Source organism: Myxine glutinosa, chromosome 1, assembly GCF_964187855.1.
Source record: "Myxine glutinosa chromosome 1, kmMyxGlut1.1, whole genome shotgun sequence".
In the NCBI taxonomy this organism is placed as follows: Eukaryota; Metazoa; Chordata; class Myxini; order Myxiniformes; family Myxinidae; genus Myxine; species Myxine glutinosa.
In genome coordinates, this window is record NC_136261.1 from 361,377,381 (window position 1) to 361,394,317 (window position 16,937).

General features: G+C 44.3%; 1 protein-coding gene across 2 annotated transcripts in view; it reads left to right on the forward strand.

Moving 5' to 3' along the window:
• Positions 1 to 16,937, forward strand: part of LOC137413198 (15-hydroxyprostaglandin dehydrogenase [NAD(+)]) — a 519,074-nt gene that overhangs the window by 3,227 nt on the left and 498,910 nt on the right. For both annotated transcript variants that reach the window (XR_013621825.1, XM_078769975.1), the window contains exons 2-3: positions 3,417 to 3,537; positions 9,431 to 9,537. Coding sequence is in view for 1 of the 2 variants with exons in the window: in XM_078769975.1 (XP_078626101.1) it covers positions 3,417 to 3,537; positions 9,431 to 9,537 (228 nt within the window). In the remaining variant the exon portion in view is untranslated. The remainder of the gene's footprint in view (positions 1 to 3,416; positions 3,538 to 9,430; positions 9,538 to 16,937) is intronic.

A 16,937-nucleotide genomic window follows, 5' to 3' on the forward strand; every position in this document is an offset into this window, starting at 1 on the left:
TTTCATATTCCACGTGGGACTTTTTCATATTCCATGTGGGACTTTTTCATATTCCATGTGGGACTTTTTCATATTCCACGTGGGACTTTTTCATATTCCACGTGGGACTTTTTCATATTCCACGTGGGACTTTTTCATATTCCACGTGGGACTTTTTCATATGCCATGTGGGACTTTTTCAGATTCCATGTGGGACTTTTTCAGATTCCACGTGGGACTTTTACTGTTCCACGTTGGACTTTTTCTATTCCACGTGGGACCATTTATATTCCACGTGGGACTTTTTATATTCCACGTGGTACTTTTTCTATTCCATGTGGGACGTTTTGTATTCCACGTCATACTTTTTCCATTCCACTTGCGACTTTTTCTATTCCACTTGCGACTTTTTGTATTCCACTTGCGACTTTCTCTATTCCACTTGCGACTTTCTCTATTCCACTTGCGACTTTTTCTATTCAATTTGCGACTTTTTCTATTCCACTTGCGACTTTTTCTATTCCACTTGCGACTTTTTATATTCCACGTGGGACTTTTTCTATTCCACTTGCGACTTTTTATATTCCACGTGGGCCTTTTTCTATTCCACGTGGGACTTTTTCTTTTCGACGTGGGACTTTTTGTATTACATGTGGGACTCTTTCTATTCCACGTGGGACTTTTTCTATTCCATGTGGGACTTTTTCTATTCCACGGTGGCACTTTTTCTATTCCACGTGGGACTTTTTCTATACCACGTGGGACTTTTTCTATTCCACGTGGGACTTTTTCTATTCCACGTGGGACTTTTTCTATTCCACGTGGGGCTTTTTCTATTCCACGTGGGACTTTTTCTATTCCATGTGGGACTTTTTCCATTCCACGTGGGACTTGTTCCATTCCACGTGGGACTTTTTCCATTCCACGTGGGACTTTTTCCATTTCACGTAGGACCTTTTCTCGTTCCATGTGGGACGTTTTCCATTCCAAGTGGGACTTTTTCCATTCCACGTGGGATATTTGGCTCAAATTGACTATCACGTTGACGATCGTGGAGGGGCTTGAGTGCCCCGATGACCCAATGAGCTATACTGGACAGGTCTAACCAAACCAGGCAGGTCAGAAGGTAGGGGACAGATGAAGTATAGTCAAAACCTTGAGGAGTAAACCTCAATGCAAAAAATCCTGATGTTGGCAGCAGGGCGTCAGTGGTTGAAATGGCGAAGCAGAAAGACTTGTTACCCGGCATATCAATGACGAAGATCATAAATTCTGACAAGAATGCTGCGTACTCATGTAGAACTTGCGACCAAATGAGTATAATTAGCAACCGAAAGACAGTTTCCAATCGAGATCGACCCGATGATGATTATATGGAACAATTTCAATTCCACGTGGGACTTTTTTAGTGTGTGTGTGTGTGTGTGTGTGTGTGTGTGTGTGTGTGTGTGTGTGTGTGTGTGTGTGTGTGTGTGTGTGTGTGTGTGTGTGTGTGTGTGTGTGTGTGTGTGTGTGTGTGTGTGTGTGTATGTATCTGTCCCTGTGTGTGTATCTGTCCCTGTGTGTGTATCTGTCCCTGTGTGTGTATCTGTCCCTGTGTGTGTATCTGTCCCTGTGTGTGTATCTGCCCCTGTGTGTGTATCTGTCCCTGTGTGTGTATCTGTCCCTGTGTGTGTATCTGTCCCTGTGTGTGTATCTGTCCCTGTGTGTGTATCTGTCCCTGTGTGTGTATCTGTCCCTGTGTGTGTATCTGTCTATCTTCACTTTTTCAATTCCACGTGGGACTTTTTCTATTCCACGTTGGACTTTTTCTATTCCATGTGGGACCATTTCTATTCCATGTGGGACCATTTCTATTCCACGTGGGACTTTTTCTTTTCCACGTGGGACATTTTCTTTTCCATGTGGGACATTTTCTTATCGACGTGGGACATTTTCTTTTTCATGTGGGACTTTTTCTATTCCACGTGGGATTATTTCTATTCCACGTGGGACTTTTTCTATTCCACGTGGTACTTTTTCTATTCCACTTGCGACTTTTTCTATTCCACTTGGGACTTTTTCATATTCCACGTGGGACTTTTTCATATTCCACGTGGGACCTTTTCATATTCCACGTAGGACTTTTTCATATTCCACGTGGGACTTTTTCATATTCCACGTGGGACTTTTTCATATTCCACGTGGGACTTTTTCATATTCCACGTGGGACTTTTTCTATTCCACGTGGGACTTTTTCTATTCCACGTCGGACTTTTTCTATTCCACGTTGGACTTTTTCCATTCCACGTGGGACTTTTTCCATTCCACGTGGAACGTTTTCCATTCCAAGTGGGACTTTTTCCATTCCACGTGGGATTTTTTCTCATTCCATGTGGAACGTTTTCCATTCCAAGTGGGGCTTTTGCCATTCCACATGGGATATTTGGCTCCAATTGACTATCACGTTGACAATCGTGGAGGGGCTTGCGTGCCCCGATGACCCAATGAGCTATAATGGACAGATCTAACCAAACCAGGCAGGTTGGAAGGTAGGGGACAGATGAAGTATAGTCAAAACCTTGAGGAGTAAACCTCAATGCCAAAAATCCTGATGTTGGCAGCAGGGCATCAGTGGTTGAAATGGCGAAGCAGAAAGACTTGTTACCCGGCATATCAATGATGAAGATCACAAATTCCGACAAGAATACTGCGTACTCAGGTAGAACTTGCGATCAAATGAGTATACTTATCAACCGAAAGACAGTTTCCAATCGAGATCGACCCGATGATGATTATATATGGAACATTTTCAATTCCATGTAGGACTTTTTCTATTCCACTTGCGACTTTTTCTATTGCATGTGGGACTTTTTCTATTCCATTTGGGCCATTTCCCTATGCCACTAACCAAGACGAGCAGAACCTGAAGAAAAGAGAAATTTATTTTGTCCAAATCCGTCCACAATGTTTTACCAATGGGGGGGCCTTTTGATTATGACTGGGTTACCTCAAGTGTTATTGCAGAAGGCCCCCAGACAGAATTTCTAATGGGGACTAAGGGTTTCTAATGGAGTCGATATATCTTACAGGGTCTTATGGTCCGAAAGGGTCTTAAATGGTCTTAGTGTTATAAAGGGTCCAAGCCTAAAAAAAAATGTTCAAAATGTTATAAAGGTTATAAATGGTCTGAGGGTCTAAGGGGTCTTGAGGTCCTCTGTGTACTGTTCTCATGGCCTATCGTGAGGCATTCTCGGTGTTTATTTTGGCGAACTCAAAGGCACAGTGTTGCTTTTATCAGTTTTATGTGACCTCATCTGTTTAAAAAAAACTCTGAAAAACAAGAGTATGTTTGCTGAATAGTCTGTGCAATTTTAACCTGGTATCTCAGCATTATAAGGGAACTGCTCATCTGAGAGCATAAAACGAGGCAAATCACGTTTTGTGAATCCTATCAGGTTGCACTACTGGATATTTTGGAAGACGAGGTGAAGTCAAAGGCAGCGGAGCTGGAGGAAATTTATGGAGCTGGGCGCACACTCGCCATTCATTGTGATGTGACCTCTACTGATTTTGAGAGCAAGTCCTCTTCCTTTTGCCATTTAAATCCTCTCTGGGATTGTGTACACTTTGTAACATTCACTTTATCCTGGTTGTCAACAACTTTATTTGTCATGCTTTTGGATTATCGTGTTTTTCATTAAGGTTTTGGGCTCCACAGTCCACCTTGTTAATATTTAATTATCCCCAGGCTTTTTTTCTGTTTTTCTCTATCCATTCATCATGCTATCTCCTCCTAAACAGTTGCGAAGAAATTCACGAAACCTGGTAGTTATGATCACCACATGCCACAAAGGTTGCAAGAGCAGTATCATTTTGGCTCCACCCCCTGACTCAAATACCAAAAATTAAAATTACGGGCACGTTTTTTTAAAACCTTTTTAAAAAATGACAATGTACTGTATATGCAATCTGGGCCCCGTTTTATTCCTAATCTTCATCAATGATCTCTCTGATTCTCTGGAAAAGGCTTTTTATCTATTTGATGTTGACTTCACTCTTGACTGTGACATCTCTCATCCTTCAGAACGGCTGGTAGCAGCCTCTTCCCTCTCTTCAGACATGGACAAAATCACAAGCTGATCAAACACTTGGAATATGTCTTTCAATCCAGCCTGCTCCCAATAATCAATAAGGTCATGGAATCAATAATCGCTTCTGACATCAAGTCCTTCCTCTTCTCCAATGGTTTGATCTCGGATTATCAATTTGGATTCAGACCAGGTCATTCTACTCTGGACATGCTGCTTCTGCTGTCTCTGCCATTAAGGACCACCATCCATTGTTGAGACAGCAAACAGGAAATCAGAGCTGTCTTCCTTGACATATTGTTACGGTTCTCCACCGCCCTTCTTCCCCTTACCAAGGGGGGATTATCCCCTTGTTCTTTCTTGGCTTGGCGGAACCGAGACTTGACACGCTTCTTCCGGGCAAAACGCAAAGTAGGGTTTCGGGACCAAGTCTCGCTCGTACCTAATTCCCTGTGCCGCCACGGAAGCGAGGAAGCAAGCCACATGTGGTTTGGGTATGCCGAGCGGATTGAGTACCACGTGGTCCATGCAGTTTAGGTAGTGGAACCCGATTCGAGCGGTTCTATTCGTACCATGCTTAGCCAATGAGGAAATCACGAGAACGATCGAATGGAAAAGGGAGAACACAGGTTTAATTATTATTCCCACACGTATGTACAATGATCGGGACGCAGAGACACAGGGCAGCACTTAAACAGTCCTATCTTACTTCCCAGACTCGGGCCCGTCACACTCACACAGGGAATTGCAGGTAGGTTGATGTTCCAGCCAGACGCGTCGACGTGGTCGTCCAGGAACAGCCCCGTCCGGCTCTCCACAGTCCCAGCACGTCCCGTGAAGATGGCGAGCAGGCGGTGGAAGGAACCTCATGCGCGTCTCCCGGACAAAAGCAGCCGATGAGGTATAACGGAAAGTGCGCGTCTCTCTGCGCGGCTGGCGATTACACAGCCGTTATCACTCGCGTGACTTAATGCACTGTACGCGGCTCGGCCTCCAGCTCAACCGAGCGTCACTTTATAATAGCGCGTATTCCGGTTCATGCGCATCTTTCTTCACCCGCGTATCTCTCAAAGTTCTTGGACGCTCTCAACTCCTGCTCGTCAACGATTCCTCCTGGTTGGTCAGTGCACGTGAGTCCTCCTGGGGCAAGTCCTCTTTCTCATCAGCGAGTCCTCAGTCCTTTCGGGCAGTCCTCTCCGGGGGCTTTGTGCAACGCTTATATAGATACGCCCCGAACCTTCTTGAACCCTCTCGAACCTTCCAACCACGCCCTGTGACGCAGTGCTGCCACCACAACCTCTGAGCCCTGATTGGCGGCTCGTGCTTACCGTCAGCTCCTCGGCCGCCCCTCATTTGGCTCCGCCCCGACCCTCCTAGCCCTGCCTCGTGTTAATTCGCCCAAAATGAACCAAAGTCAGCGCAAATGGGCATGAGGCTAGGGAGGCTGGATAGTCAGTAGAAGTAGGACCTATTCTCCTGACTCTACTCAACGCAGAACTAACATAGTAAAAGGACTAAGCTCACAAATACTAAGAGATAACTACACTATCACGAGGCTACATGTTGCTTATGTGACTAACTATGAGGGGGAAATTTTAACCTTTATTATACTGACTGTTCAAAACTCAAAACCGCAACAAGTCTCGTAACTTAATGTCGACTGTGACATCTCTCATCCTTCAGACAGGCTGGTAGCAGCCTCTTCCCTCTCTTCAGACATGGACAAAATCACAAGCTGGTCAAACACTTGGAATATGTCTTTCAATCCAGCCTGCTCCCAATAATCAGCAAGGTCATGGAATCAATAATCGCTTCTGACATCAAGTCCTTCCCTCTTCTCCAATGGTTTGATCTCGGATTATCAATTTGGATTCAGACCAGGTCATTCTACTCTGGACATGCTGCTTCTGCTGTCTCAACAATGGATGGAGGTCCTTAATGGCAAACAGGAAATCAGAGCTGTCTCCCTTGACATATCATGTGCCTTCGATACGGACTGGCACCCCGCTCTGCTCACCAAATTCTCCTCCTATGGTATCCATGGAAATCTCCACGCATGGCTTGTGGATGTCCTCTCCAGTCGTAGTCAATGTTTGGCTCTGAATCTCTTCCTGTTCAGGCTGAAGTTCCCCAAGGTAGTGTTCTGGGCCTTGTGCTTTTTATGGTCTTCATCAATGATCTCTCTGACTCTCTGGAAAATCCTCTCTATCTCTTTGCTGATGACTACTCTCTGCTGCTCCATACCTCCTCCCTCAGATCGGCAGTCTGCTGCCGCCTCACTCTCTGCAGACCTGGTCAAAATCACAGACTGGTCAAACAAGTGGAACATGTCTTTCAATCCTGACAAATCTCACACTCTTACTATGTCTCTCTGAAAAGACCGACTGGACAACCCTCCCATCTACTTTCTGAACAATCCTCTTGAAGAGGTTCTGTTACTCAAGCTTTTTGGTCTCACTATCTGCCATGATCTTTCTTGGGAAAACCACATTTCCAAGCTGGCCTCCAAAGCCAGGCGCCGACTGGGCATCCTCTGTCGTGTGAACTCCTTCCTTGGCACACCTGAGCTCCTCACCAGATACAAGGCTTTCATCCGCAGCTCAATGGAATACTGCTCTCCCCTCTAAGCCGGTGTTCCTGCCTCACACAGAGCTCGGCTTCACGCTGTTGAAACCAAAGCTTTCAGAATCATTGGAATCTCCCGCGATGAAGCTAACTCCGGGGGCCTTTCACTCACTCACCGCAGGCAGGTTGGTGATCTTTCTGTCTTCTACCGACTCCTCTCCGACCTTGCTCCTCCAGCTCTCTCTGTGCTCTGTCCCCCCAATATTCCTTCGGGTCGCACAAGATCTGCCAGCAACCCTCTTATGGTTAAACTGCCAAAATCAAGACTCCCTATTCACCTTCACTCTTTCATTCCACTTTTCTCCCACCTCTGGAACAAACTCCCTCACTCTCTTCAATCCCACTCCTCCCTCCAGGTCTTTAAAACAGCTGTTCACCCCCATCTCTTATCTTCCCCCATTCAAAACCTTGATCTTTTCTACCCCCTTTAATTCACCCCAGATTTACTTTTTTGAAATGCCAACTTCTTTTCTGGATGTCCTATCAGTGTCCATGTGTTCTATACCTTTCTTCCTCCGCCTCATTCTGGTCTTGCACCCTCTACTCTTTCCGTGCTTTTTCTTCCCATGATTCTGCATGGTGCACGCAGTCCACCGTCAATCCCTTTCTTGTGAAACTCCCAAAATCTGGAATCGCTGCTCATCTCCATCCATTCGTACCTCTTTTTCCCTCACTTGTGGAATCAACTCCCACATTCTCGTCAATCTCATTCTTCCCTCCAGGACTTCCAGACAGCTGTTCACCGTCTAAGATGATCCTCCATCCAAATCATGATTTATTCTACCCCCATTAACCCCACATCCCCCTTCCCAATCCCCAAACCCACCTCCTTCCTACTTTCCAGGTCTTCCTTCTTCAGAGTTTCCTTCTGTATCCATCTTATCCACCCAGTTCATCCTCCCCACCCCTTTTTCCTCCCTACATCCCTTATTTGCCCAAGTCTCCCTTTATTTTGTCATTCAACCTGCTGTTGGTTTTCCCCCTCTTTCTGATGTTCCTTTTGTTCTGTTGCTATCCTGATCCCTTCAGTGTTCTAGGTCTTTCAAGAACCCTGACTTTTATCCAAAAAAGATGAACAAATACCAGGATCTCAAAAATGAGGAGAAAAGATCTTGGAAGCTGAAGCTCACTGAAATTGGACCAGTGATAACTAGAGTAACCCGAATGATAAAGAATAACCTCATGGAGATCTCAAAATCCATCCCTGTGAATATTACTCCAAACAAAGTTCAGTTGGAATCTGTCTGGGGCTCGGTGACGATCCTGAAAATAGCCCTTGGAACAAAACTTTGAGAACAACAAAACTTCACGGTTTAGTCCATGAATCGTGATGCCTTACTGAAGAGGAGGTGGATACTTTGGGTCCTGGGAGGACTCTGCTCCACCTCCTGAAACCTGCAAGTGGAGATAACAACCAACGACACACACACACACACACACACACACACACACACACACACACACACACACACACACACACACACACACACACACACACACACACACACACACACACACACACACACACACACACACACACACACACACACACACCTCCAAGGAAGATGGTTGGATTAGGTCGAGAAATTGCTGCTGAAAAGGCAAGGTGTACAGCCAACCTCAAGCCCTGGAGTTAGTGGTGTCCAGCCAACATCAAGCCTTGGAGTTAGTGGTGTCCAGCCAACATCAAGCCCTGGAGTTAGTGGTGTCCAGCCAACATCAAGCCCTTGAGTTAGTGGTGTCCAGCCAACATCAAGCCCTGGAGTTGGTGATGTCTAGCCAACATCAAGCCCTGTAGTTGGTGATGTCCAGCCAACATCAAGCCCTGGAGTTGGTGGTGTCCAGCCAACATCATGCACTGGAGTTAGTGGTGTTCAGCCAACTTCAAGCCCTGGAGTTTGTGGTGTCCAGCCAACATCAAGCCCTTGAGTTAGTGGTGTCCAGCCAACATCAAGCCCTGGAGTTGATGTCCAGCCAACATCAAGCCCTGGAGTTGGTTATGTCCAGCCAACATCAAGCCCTGGAGTTGGTGATGTCCAGCCAACATCAAGCCCTGGAGTTGGAGATGTCCAGCCAACATCAAGCCCTGGAGTTGGAGATGTCCAGCCAACATCAAGCCCTGGAGTTGGTGGTGTCCAGCCAACTTCAAGCCCTGGAATTACTTTAAGATGACGTAACCAAACATATGGCTCGGCATCTGAAACAAATGGACAATCCATTCTATCCCATCTATTTGCTTCTTAAGGCCTACCATTTTGTCCATCGTCTCAACATTAAAGCAATATGACCAGAGGCAGTTTTAATAGCTCAAGACGAGTTCTACAAAGTATCAGCCCATCATAATGACCCAACAGGTATCCTAAGGCAATGGCATACTGGTTTTGTTGATGTTGGGGCATTGCGGCCCAAGACCGGACCGGATAAGAATCATTGCGGACCAAGACCAAAATTCAACAGGATGCTTGCAGAAAATTTAAGATAAAGGCAAGCAAGGTTCCTCCTTAATTCATCATCTTCAATGACAATCATGTCTCATCCATGCTGGCAGTTGTTACCAATAGCTGAATTGAAACGCATCATATTTCCAGTTGTCAACTCAACTGGGACATCCTGCTGATTGTTCACAACTTAGCATTGAGTTCATGATGGGAGTATAACCAAAGTTCCCCATGAGATTCCAAATTGGGATAATGCCATTGGAGCCTCATTTAGCAATACAAATTGCAATTATTGAGTGATCTCCCTCTTTCTCACAGAGTCTTTTGAAAAGGTCAAAGAACATTTTGGTTCATTGACTATCGTAATCAACAATGCAGGAATTATGAACGAGGGCGAATGGGAGAAAATGATTGCCATCAATCTGGTAAGCTTTGGCCTCTTAATTATATATAATATTCATGATTCATATTTCAAGTCAGTCGATGATTGATAAATGTATTGATTTGACAAATAATTGTTTTTCAATATATATTTTTGAATTGTGACAGGAAGAAGTCCTGAAATAATGGCATGATTTAGGATATGTATGTTCTTCCTCAAAATGCCTTCAAATGGGGTGAGGATGACTGGTGCTGAGAAGCTACTCTGCTCTATCCACAACACTTCCACCGCCCTCTATAATCCACCATCTATCTCCACTCTCAATCCACCTACACCTTTCTGGTATCCCTCTTCACACAATCCTCCATTCTCAACCATGATCTACCCATTTTTCTCCTGCATTGTTCTTTCAACCCATCTTCTCTCTTTGGAAGTCTATCTTCCCCTATCTGCACCAGGTGCCCTGTCCATTTCATTGAGCTCTTTACCAATCTGCCTGTCAGGCTCATCTGCACATCGATCTCCTCCCTCAGGCCATTTGTCCTTCTTCTATCAACCCTCTTCACTCCCGTAAGCCTCCTGACCCTGTTGTTCTCACAGACCTGCAACCTCTGTTGTTTCTGCTCCATCAGTGCCAGTCTGCAGACCATATAGATATGGCAGCATTACACATGACCTCAGGACTTTCCCTTTCAACTTCCTCGATGTTTTCTTGTCCACCATCAAACCCTCCACTTTCCTCTATGCATTCACACCCACTTGTATCCTTCCAAACTCCCATAACCAGACACCATTCCACCTAGTTACACAAATCGATTGCAGTCCTGCTAAGACTGAGCTCCTTTTCTGTTAAAGAAAAAGATTGTGGACAAGATCGGTGAAGTGGAGTTTTTTTCAGCAGAGTGGACAGTGTTAGGACAAAGGGCCATAGCTTGAGGGTAAAAGAATATGAGAATTAGGACAGTTTTAAGACAGGGATCTTTTAGTTGGAGAGTAGTTAATGCATGGAATGGTCTCCCCGGAAAGGTAGTGGGTAACGGAGGGAGCGGATAAGTTAAAATGGGAATTAGATAAGTACCTGGATACATTGGAGATGCGGGTGGGTGCAGGGGGGGGGGGGGGGGGGTAGGGTATGGGGATATTGGCTTATCTGGAAAGTAGGTAGCTTGTGTGTAGATGGGTATCGATGCTGGGGTTGGTGCATCACAGGCATGATGGGCCGAATGGTCTCGTCCTGCGCCAACGACCAGAGCGTCTGCTCTGAGTCTGGGAGGTTGGCGGTTCAAATCCTGGCCGAGTCATATCAAAGACTTAAAAATGGTACTTCCTGTTGTGGAGGTATGGGAACCTCTGCAAGCCAAGGGGTGGGCGAGTTATCGCCGGCATTTAAATTTAAACTTATCCCTGATCCTCTAAATTAATAAAATGTATTGTAATGACAATGAGATAGAAATAGTTTAATTACTCTCTCATTTGAACCCTTGCAACCCTGTTTTTCTCCTAGAGAGGGAGATTGGGAAAGAGCAGATGTCTTCACACATGCTAGGCATGTTTTTATCTCATCGGAACAGTGAATTCTGTTAATTTTGTAAGACAGTTAGAAATCTCTGTTTACATTCGTGGCCGGGAGAGAGGTGAAGATAACGAGGGAAAAGCTGAGCCAAGGAGTGACTGAATCACGAAATGCCTGTTATCTCTCTGAACCTTATTTGACCTCCCTCTTTCATCTCTGACCATAAATAGCCATGCTGCAGAAGATCGGGGAGGCACTCAGTTCATTGCATGTTTGAATGTGTGTAGAATGTAGCGTGGTGATTTCATTTTATTCGTGCATGTGTAACTTGAAATTGAAGTGTGTTCTGTAAATACCTTTGGTACCAGTGAATCGAGAACTCCCATGTGTCATTAAGTCAACTGATTGTCTTCTGAAATGAGTTTGGACCTTAATTATTGAGTCAATGAGTATCATTTAAGGCTAAATTAATTAAAATCCCTAACACTGTCCACCATCAAAAAATAGTACTTTAAAAATGGTGCTTCCTCTCCACTACTTGGCCGTGAGATGAAGCTCCAGAAGTGGCTCGAAAATGAGTTCGATTTCACCATCTGGGGGACTAATATTTTTTGACAGTTTTTGATTGCTGACTTCAAAATCCTGGCAGTATTTTTGTGACGGACAGGGAAAGTTGTTATTGTGGGGGGAAAGTGCTCATTTTAGAGCTAAGTATCAGGTTTATAGCTTCATAACATCGTCCTTGGGAATTTTACAGGTATGAGATTGGGTAAGCTTTTTGACATCGAAGGGAACTTTTCTGACATGAAATCTAGTGAGTCCAGGTCACAATTTCGGAACTTGAATTTCACTAAATTGACCTATTTATTGGTGTCTGGGACCAACTTCACGGCCCCATGACATCGTGTTGGAAACTGCCTGGGGAATCTTAGCATTGTGAGTTTCACTACTCAGATATATATATATATATATATATATGAGGACTCTTTGTAAGCAGAAGCTCACAATGCTAAGATTTGTATGCGCTGCGTGGGTGCCTTGTCGATTCCGCTAGATTCACCCAAATCATGGTTCCAGTACCGACTTCGCACCCTCGTAAAATTGTCCTGAGCGAGCTGCTGGCTCAAACTTGGTTGGCTTTGAGACATGTAAGGAAACTTTGCATACGCTAAATTAAGCGATACTGGAGTTTCCAAACTACTATTGAGCAGAACGTGAATTTCACTAGATTTATCTAATTGGCGGAGCTCAGGACCAACTTCACGCACCCATAACATCGTCATGGATGCATTGTGAGATCAAAACTTCGTTTTCAGAGTCCACAATCGATTACATCCCATGTGCACGAACTTGAAGGTGGAGAGATAGATAGAGAGATAGATAGAGAGAGAGATAGAGAGAGAGATAGAGAGAGAGATAGAGAGAGAGATAGAGAGAGAGATAGAGAGAGAGATAGAGAGAGAGATAGAGAGATAGAGAGAGAGATAGAGAGAGAGAGAGAGAGAGAGAGAGAGAGAGAGACAGAGACACAGACACAGAGACAGAGACAGACACACACCTCTAAGGAAGAGATGTTTTCATGAGAGACTCAAACGATTCATGCTTGGAGGGAATAATGCCGAAATAAGATATTTCGAGAAAAGAGTGTCACATAGACAAAGTAGGATCATGTACTGTATTCTGATATTTAAGAGCATGGTAGCAAATCCTCACAACATCTCAAAATAGAACACAACACCCACACCCCATAGCTGTGCCACTGATGCAATGCCCCTCCCCCCCCCCCCCCCCCCCCCGTTACCATTCAGCTGGTACTAATTTATGCCAACTTCAGAAGGATGACAGGCTGAGTCAACCCACCTGGTGTTAATTCAACGGAATGACAGGGGCTTAGACTCAGGACATTAAGATCTCAAGCCAGCCACCTTAACCATTGAGCCAACACCAGGCTACATGGTGATGAATATAGATGATACGTCAGATGAGCAATATGTTCAAATTTCAGAGGATCAAGAGCAAAATGGACATGGAAATCAGCAGATGATGTGGAAATTAACATTCTAAATAACTTTACGCAGAGGGGACACTTCAGCTTGACACCACACAGAAAGGCATCAACCTGTGGGAACCTGAAAAAGTCTCAATAACACAGACGTCCTCCTCTGCCTCAAATAAATCCAAGTCGTCCATGAACCGATGCTCTTGAGGACTCTCCACACAGTTCTTACAATCCTTGTATCTGCACAAATCCAGACTCTATGCTCGTGGCCAACATGTGAATCTCAATGGAATCCTCTCATGTGCTCTACCTGTGTCATGTATGCAGTGCAAATATTCACCGTTGTATCCCTACACCGGGACCGGGTTGGAGCCCTACGCCAGACCTCGGATGGCGCTGCTGTGAATCGGGCCTTGATCGGCAGAGTGAATAAACGCGTACGACAATTGATCGCAGTTTGTCGAGATACCTTACATGGCGACGAGGATAAACATCTAGACCATTAGTAAAGGCATTTTATGAGATATTTTACAAATCTGTTAACTAAATTGTTACCAAAAAATTTCTTCACCAATATGTTTGTAAAGGTGTGTAATAACATGTGTTAAAATGTTGAAGGTCAACTCCCGTGGGAAACCCAGAAAAAAAGCTGTTGAATTCGGGTACCGAAAAATTATTTTCGAGAATGTTTTTTTTTTTTTAATCGGCCCTTAAGTAACTTATGAGGGGTCAAATAAGGGTTTTTCATGATTCTGAGTTGATTGTTAACATTTATATTTTCACTTTTACATTTACACACAAAGTAGCTTTTATTTCACATACATATATAATACTCAAGAGTTATTTCTCATTCACAATGTCAGAAGTTTCAACAGTCATTGTCTATGTCTTCTTCAGACTCAACAACATCATGACTGCAGTTTCTGCATGTAATGCCATTACAGACTCCACAGGCCGAGATGCACGTGACCCCATTCTTCTTGCAACCCATTCGATCCAACCCATTGAGTGAAAGGGAGTGTTTCCGTGAATAGAGACAATGTTTAAATCTATATTGTCTCCAACAAACTGAGTGACTGCATTGTTTGTTTCCCCAACCTCCATAAAGACCACCTGATCATTACTTGACAATTCACTTTCACTGGCTGGCACTTTGGCTGTCATCACTGATTGATCCTCAAGCGCAGCATCAACCGCAAACTCATCATTGATCTGTTCATCGGTTTCCTCCACAATGGTGTCAAGAATGCCAGAAGTATCTGGAACATCATCTCCACTCCTACTATTAAGGAAGCAGTATTTGTAGTTTTGTGTCTCCGTGTAAGACTCAGTGTATCCCAGCCGGTGGAACTTGTTGAGCATCCATTTTGACCCAAATCTATGATCAAGTTGTATGGCAAGCCCCATTTGGTGTGGCAATACTCCAGACCGAGGTCGACAGGCCTTAATAAAATTCTGCCCCCAAACGGCAACTCTTTCGTCTGTCTTGACAATCGGTCTCAAGAACATCTGAAGGCTTGCAGGAACAAGTGTCAGCTGACTATCGATGTCAGTCATACTGTGTGTGGTGGGGTATGACTTTGGACCTAAATCAATCAAGGCAATATCATTGGATATGAACTTGAGTGCCGTCTTTATGATCTGAGTCTTCTCATCTCCATGGTCAAGATTAGCATGATGCCCTCGCAGAATATTGTCGGTGCCATCTTTGAGACAGAGTACATCTGCCCTTCTTTGCTGTGTTGTGAAATACAAGTTGTCTTCGTATTTCTCTAGAAGTTTTATCTTTCGCCAATGCTTTGAATAAGAAAGGCTCTTCTCTGGTGACTGATCAAACTCCTGCAGCTTTTCATGGACTTGGTCTATGTTCATTACCCCATGCTCTAATTCTGAGTCTAACCATTCGCAGAATTCAATAAAAACTGCCTCTCGCTCCTCATCAATACTCCTCTGTCCTCTCTTCCTTTTTCCTTCCTCATCAGTCTTGGACAAACTGTCACCTCTCACAAACATAAGTTTGCATCGCAAATGGTACAGTGTTTCTTCTGCTACCAAGTCGTTGATCCCTTCCAGGCGTCCAGTGACTTCAGTGCCCCAGTCATCCCCGCGACTCCGTGCTGTCTTCAGCAAGCTTGCCTTCAGTGTATCTGCAGTCAAATTATCTGGCACTCTGTATTTCTTTCTAGCTTGTGCTGGATTATTTTTGTAGAGCTGGGCTGGTTGGTTGCAAAGAATGCATACATCCTTATACAGGAGGTCAACTGACTGTGATCTTCTAGAACTGCAGCCAGTTGATGAACTGAACTCACAAGTAGTGCGTCTTCTCTTCAACTTTGATGACTCTTTCTCTGCCTTTGATGCTTGAGCTGACTTCTTGGTGGTTGCAACAAAGTTGTTGTACAGATCATTTTTACACTTCTGGTGGTACCTCAGTTTTCCTTCCTTTTGAGCCTCCTTCATACGTTCCACAACAGTAACATTTTCGACTGTTTCTGCTTGTTTCAATAAAGTTGAGTATCCCTTTGGAGTTGCCTGTATGAGCCTTTCAGCTGGTGTATCCGAGCGTGCACAGATGAAGCAATTGAGCACAGGTGGAGTAACGTCTTCATCCATATTGCTAGACTCCATGTCCTGCAAAGTAGAAAATGAGATATATTTAGAAATTATTTTTCCACAAAGGAGTGTCTGTGGTGAAATATAAATGTTAACAATCAACTCAGAATCATGAAAAACCCTTATTTGACCCCTCATAAGTTACTTAAGGGCCGATTAAAAAAAATAAAAATTCTCGAAAAAAAAATTTCGGTACCCGAATTCAACAGCTTTTTTTCTGGGTTTCCCACGGGAGTTGACCTTCAACATTTTAACACATGTTATTACACACCTTTACAAACATATTGGTGAAGAAATTTTTTGGTAACAATTTAGTTAACAGATTTTCATATGTTTCCCTTACTACATGACTTATTTCGGCCATATCGATGAATTCGACCCTCATGAGGGGGATTTTGACACGTATTCTGAGCGGTTGTCTTTCTACTTCGAGGCGAACGGCATCGCGACCGAAGGCCGGATGAAGGCCGTCTTCCTGTCCGTTTGCGGAGGTGAGACGTTCACACTTGTTAAAAACCTGATTCGGCCTCGGACAATCCAGGAGCTCACGTATGCAGAGCTCAAGGCCGCTTTGAAGGAACATTGCAACCCATCTCCTTCAGTCATCCTGTGTCGGTTTAATTTTTACATGTGCAGACAGCAGCAAGGTCAGTCGATCGCAGACTTCATTGCACACCTCAATAAACTGTCACATCTGTGTGAGTTTGGGGACACGATCGATGACATGCTTCGTGATTTGCTGGTGGTTGGCCTGTCCGATGACCGCACTCGTAGACGCCTGCTTGCTGAGAGAAGACTGACGTTCCAAAATGCCAGAGACACCGCCATTTCCATGGAAAGTGCTGAACGCAACGCTACAAGCATCGGTGCCACTCGCTCGTCTGGTACCAACCCTGCTGTGAATCAGTTGGATCATGTTCAGCCAAAACGTTGGAACAAGTAGACCGCAATGCAATGAGCAGAAAGAGCTCTATTTCTTGACTTTTGCAACCACCATCTGGCAACTACTTGAAATTTTGTAGAAAGATGAGGAAAAATACATTGAATAAACACACAAAGTCGTCAAGGATAAAACTTGCACATTATTTAGTAATAGTAATTTAAAATTTCAGAACTTCTGTTTGTCGCCCTCTTGAGTCCTGTTGGGGGATTGTATAATAAGGATTATTACTGACTGACTTCCAACGGAATCCTCTCCGCGAGTACGTGATATACGAATTTGGTATGAAATCTTGAAGACTCAATTTATTTTCTATGATCCAGGAACACATTTGAGTTTACATCCTACCCAAAGGATGCTTGGATAACTATGATTTAC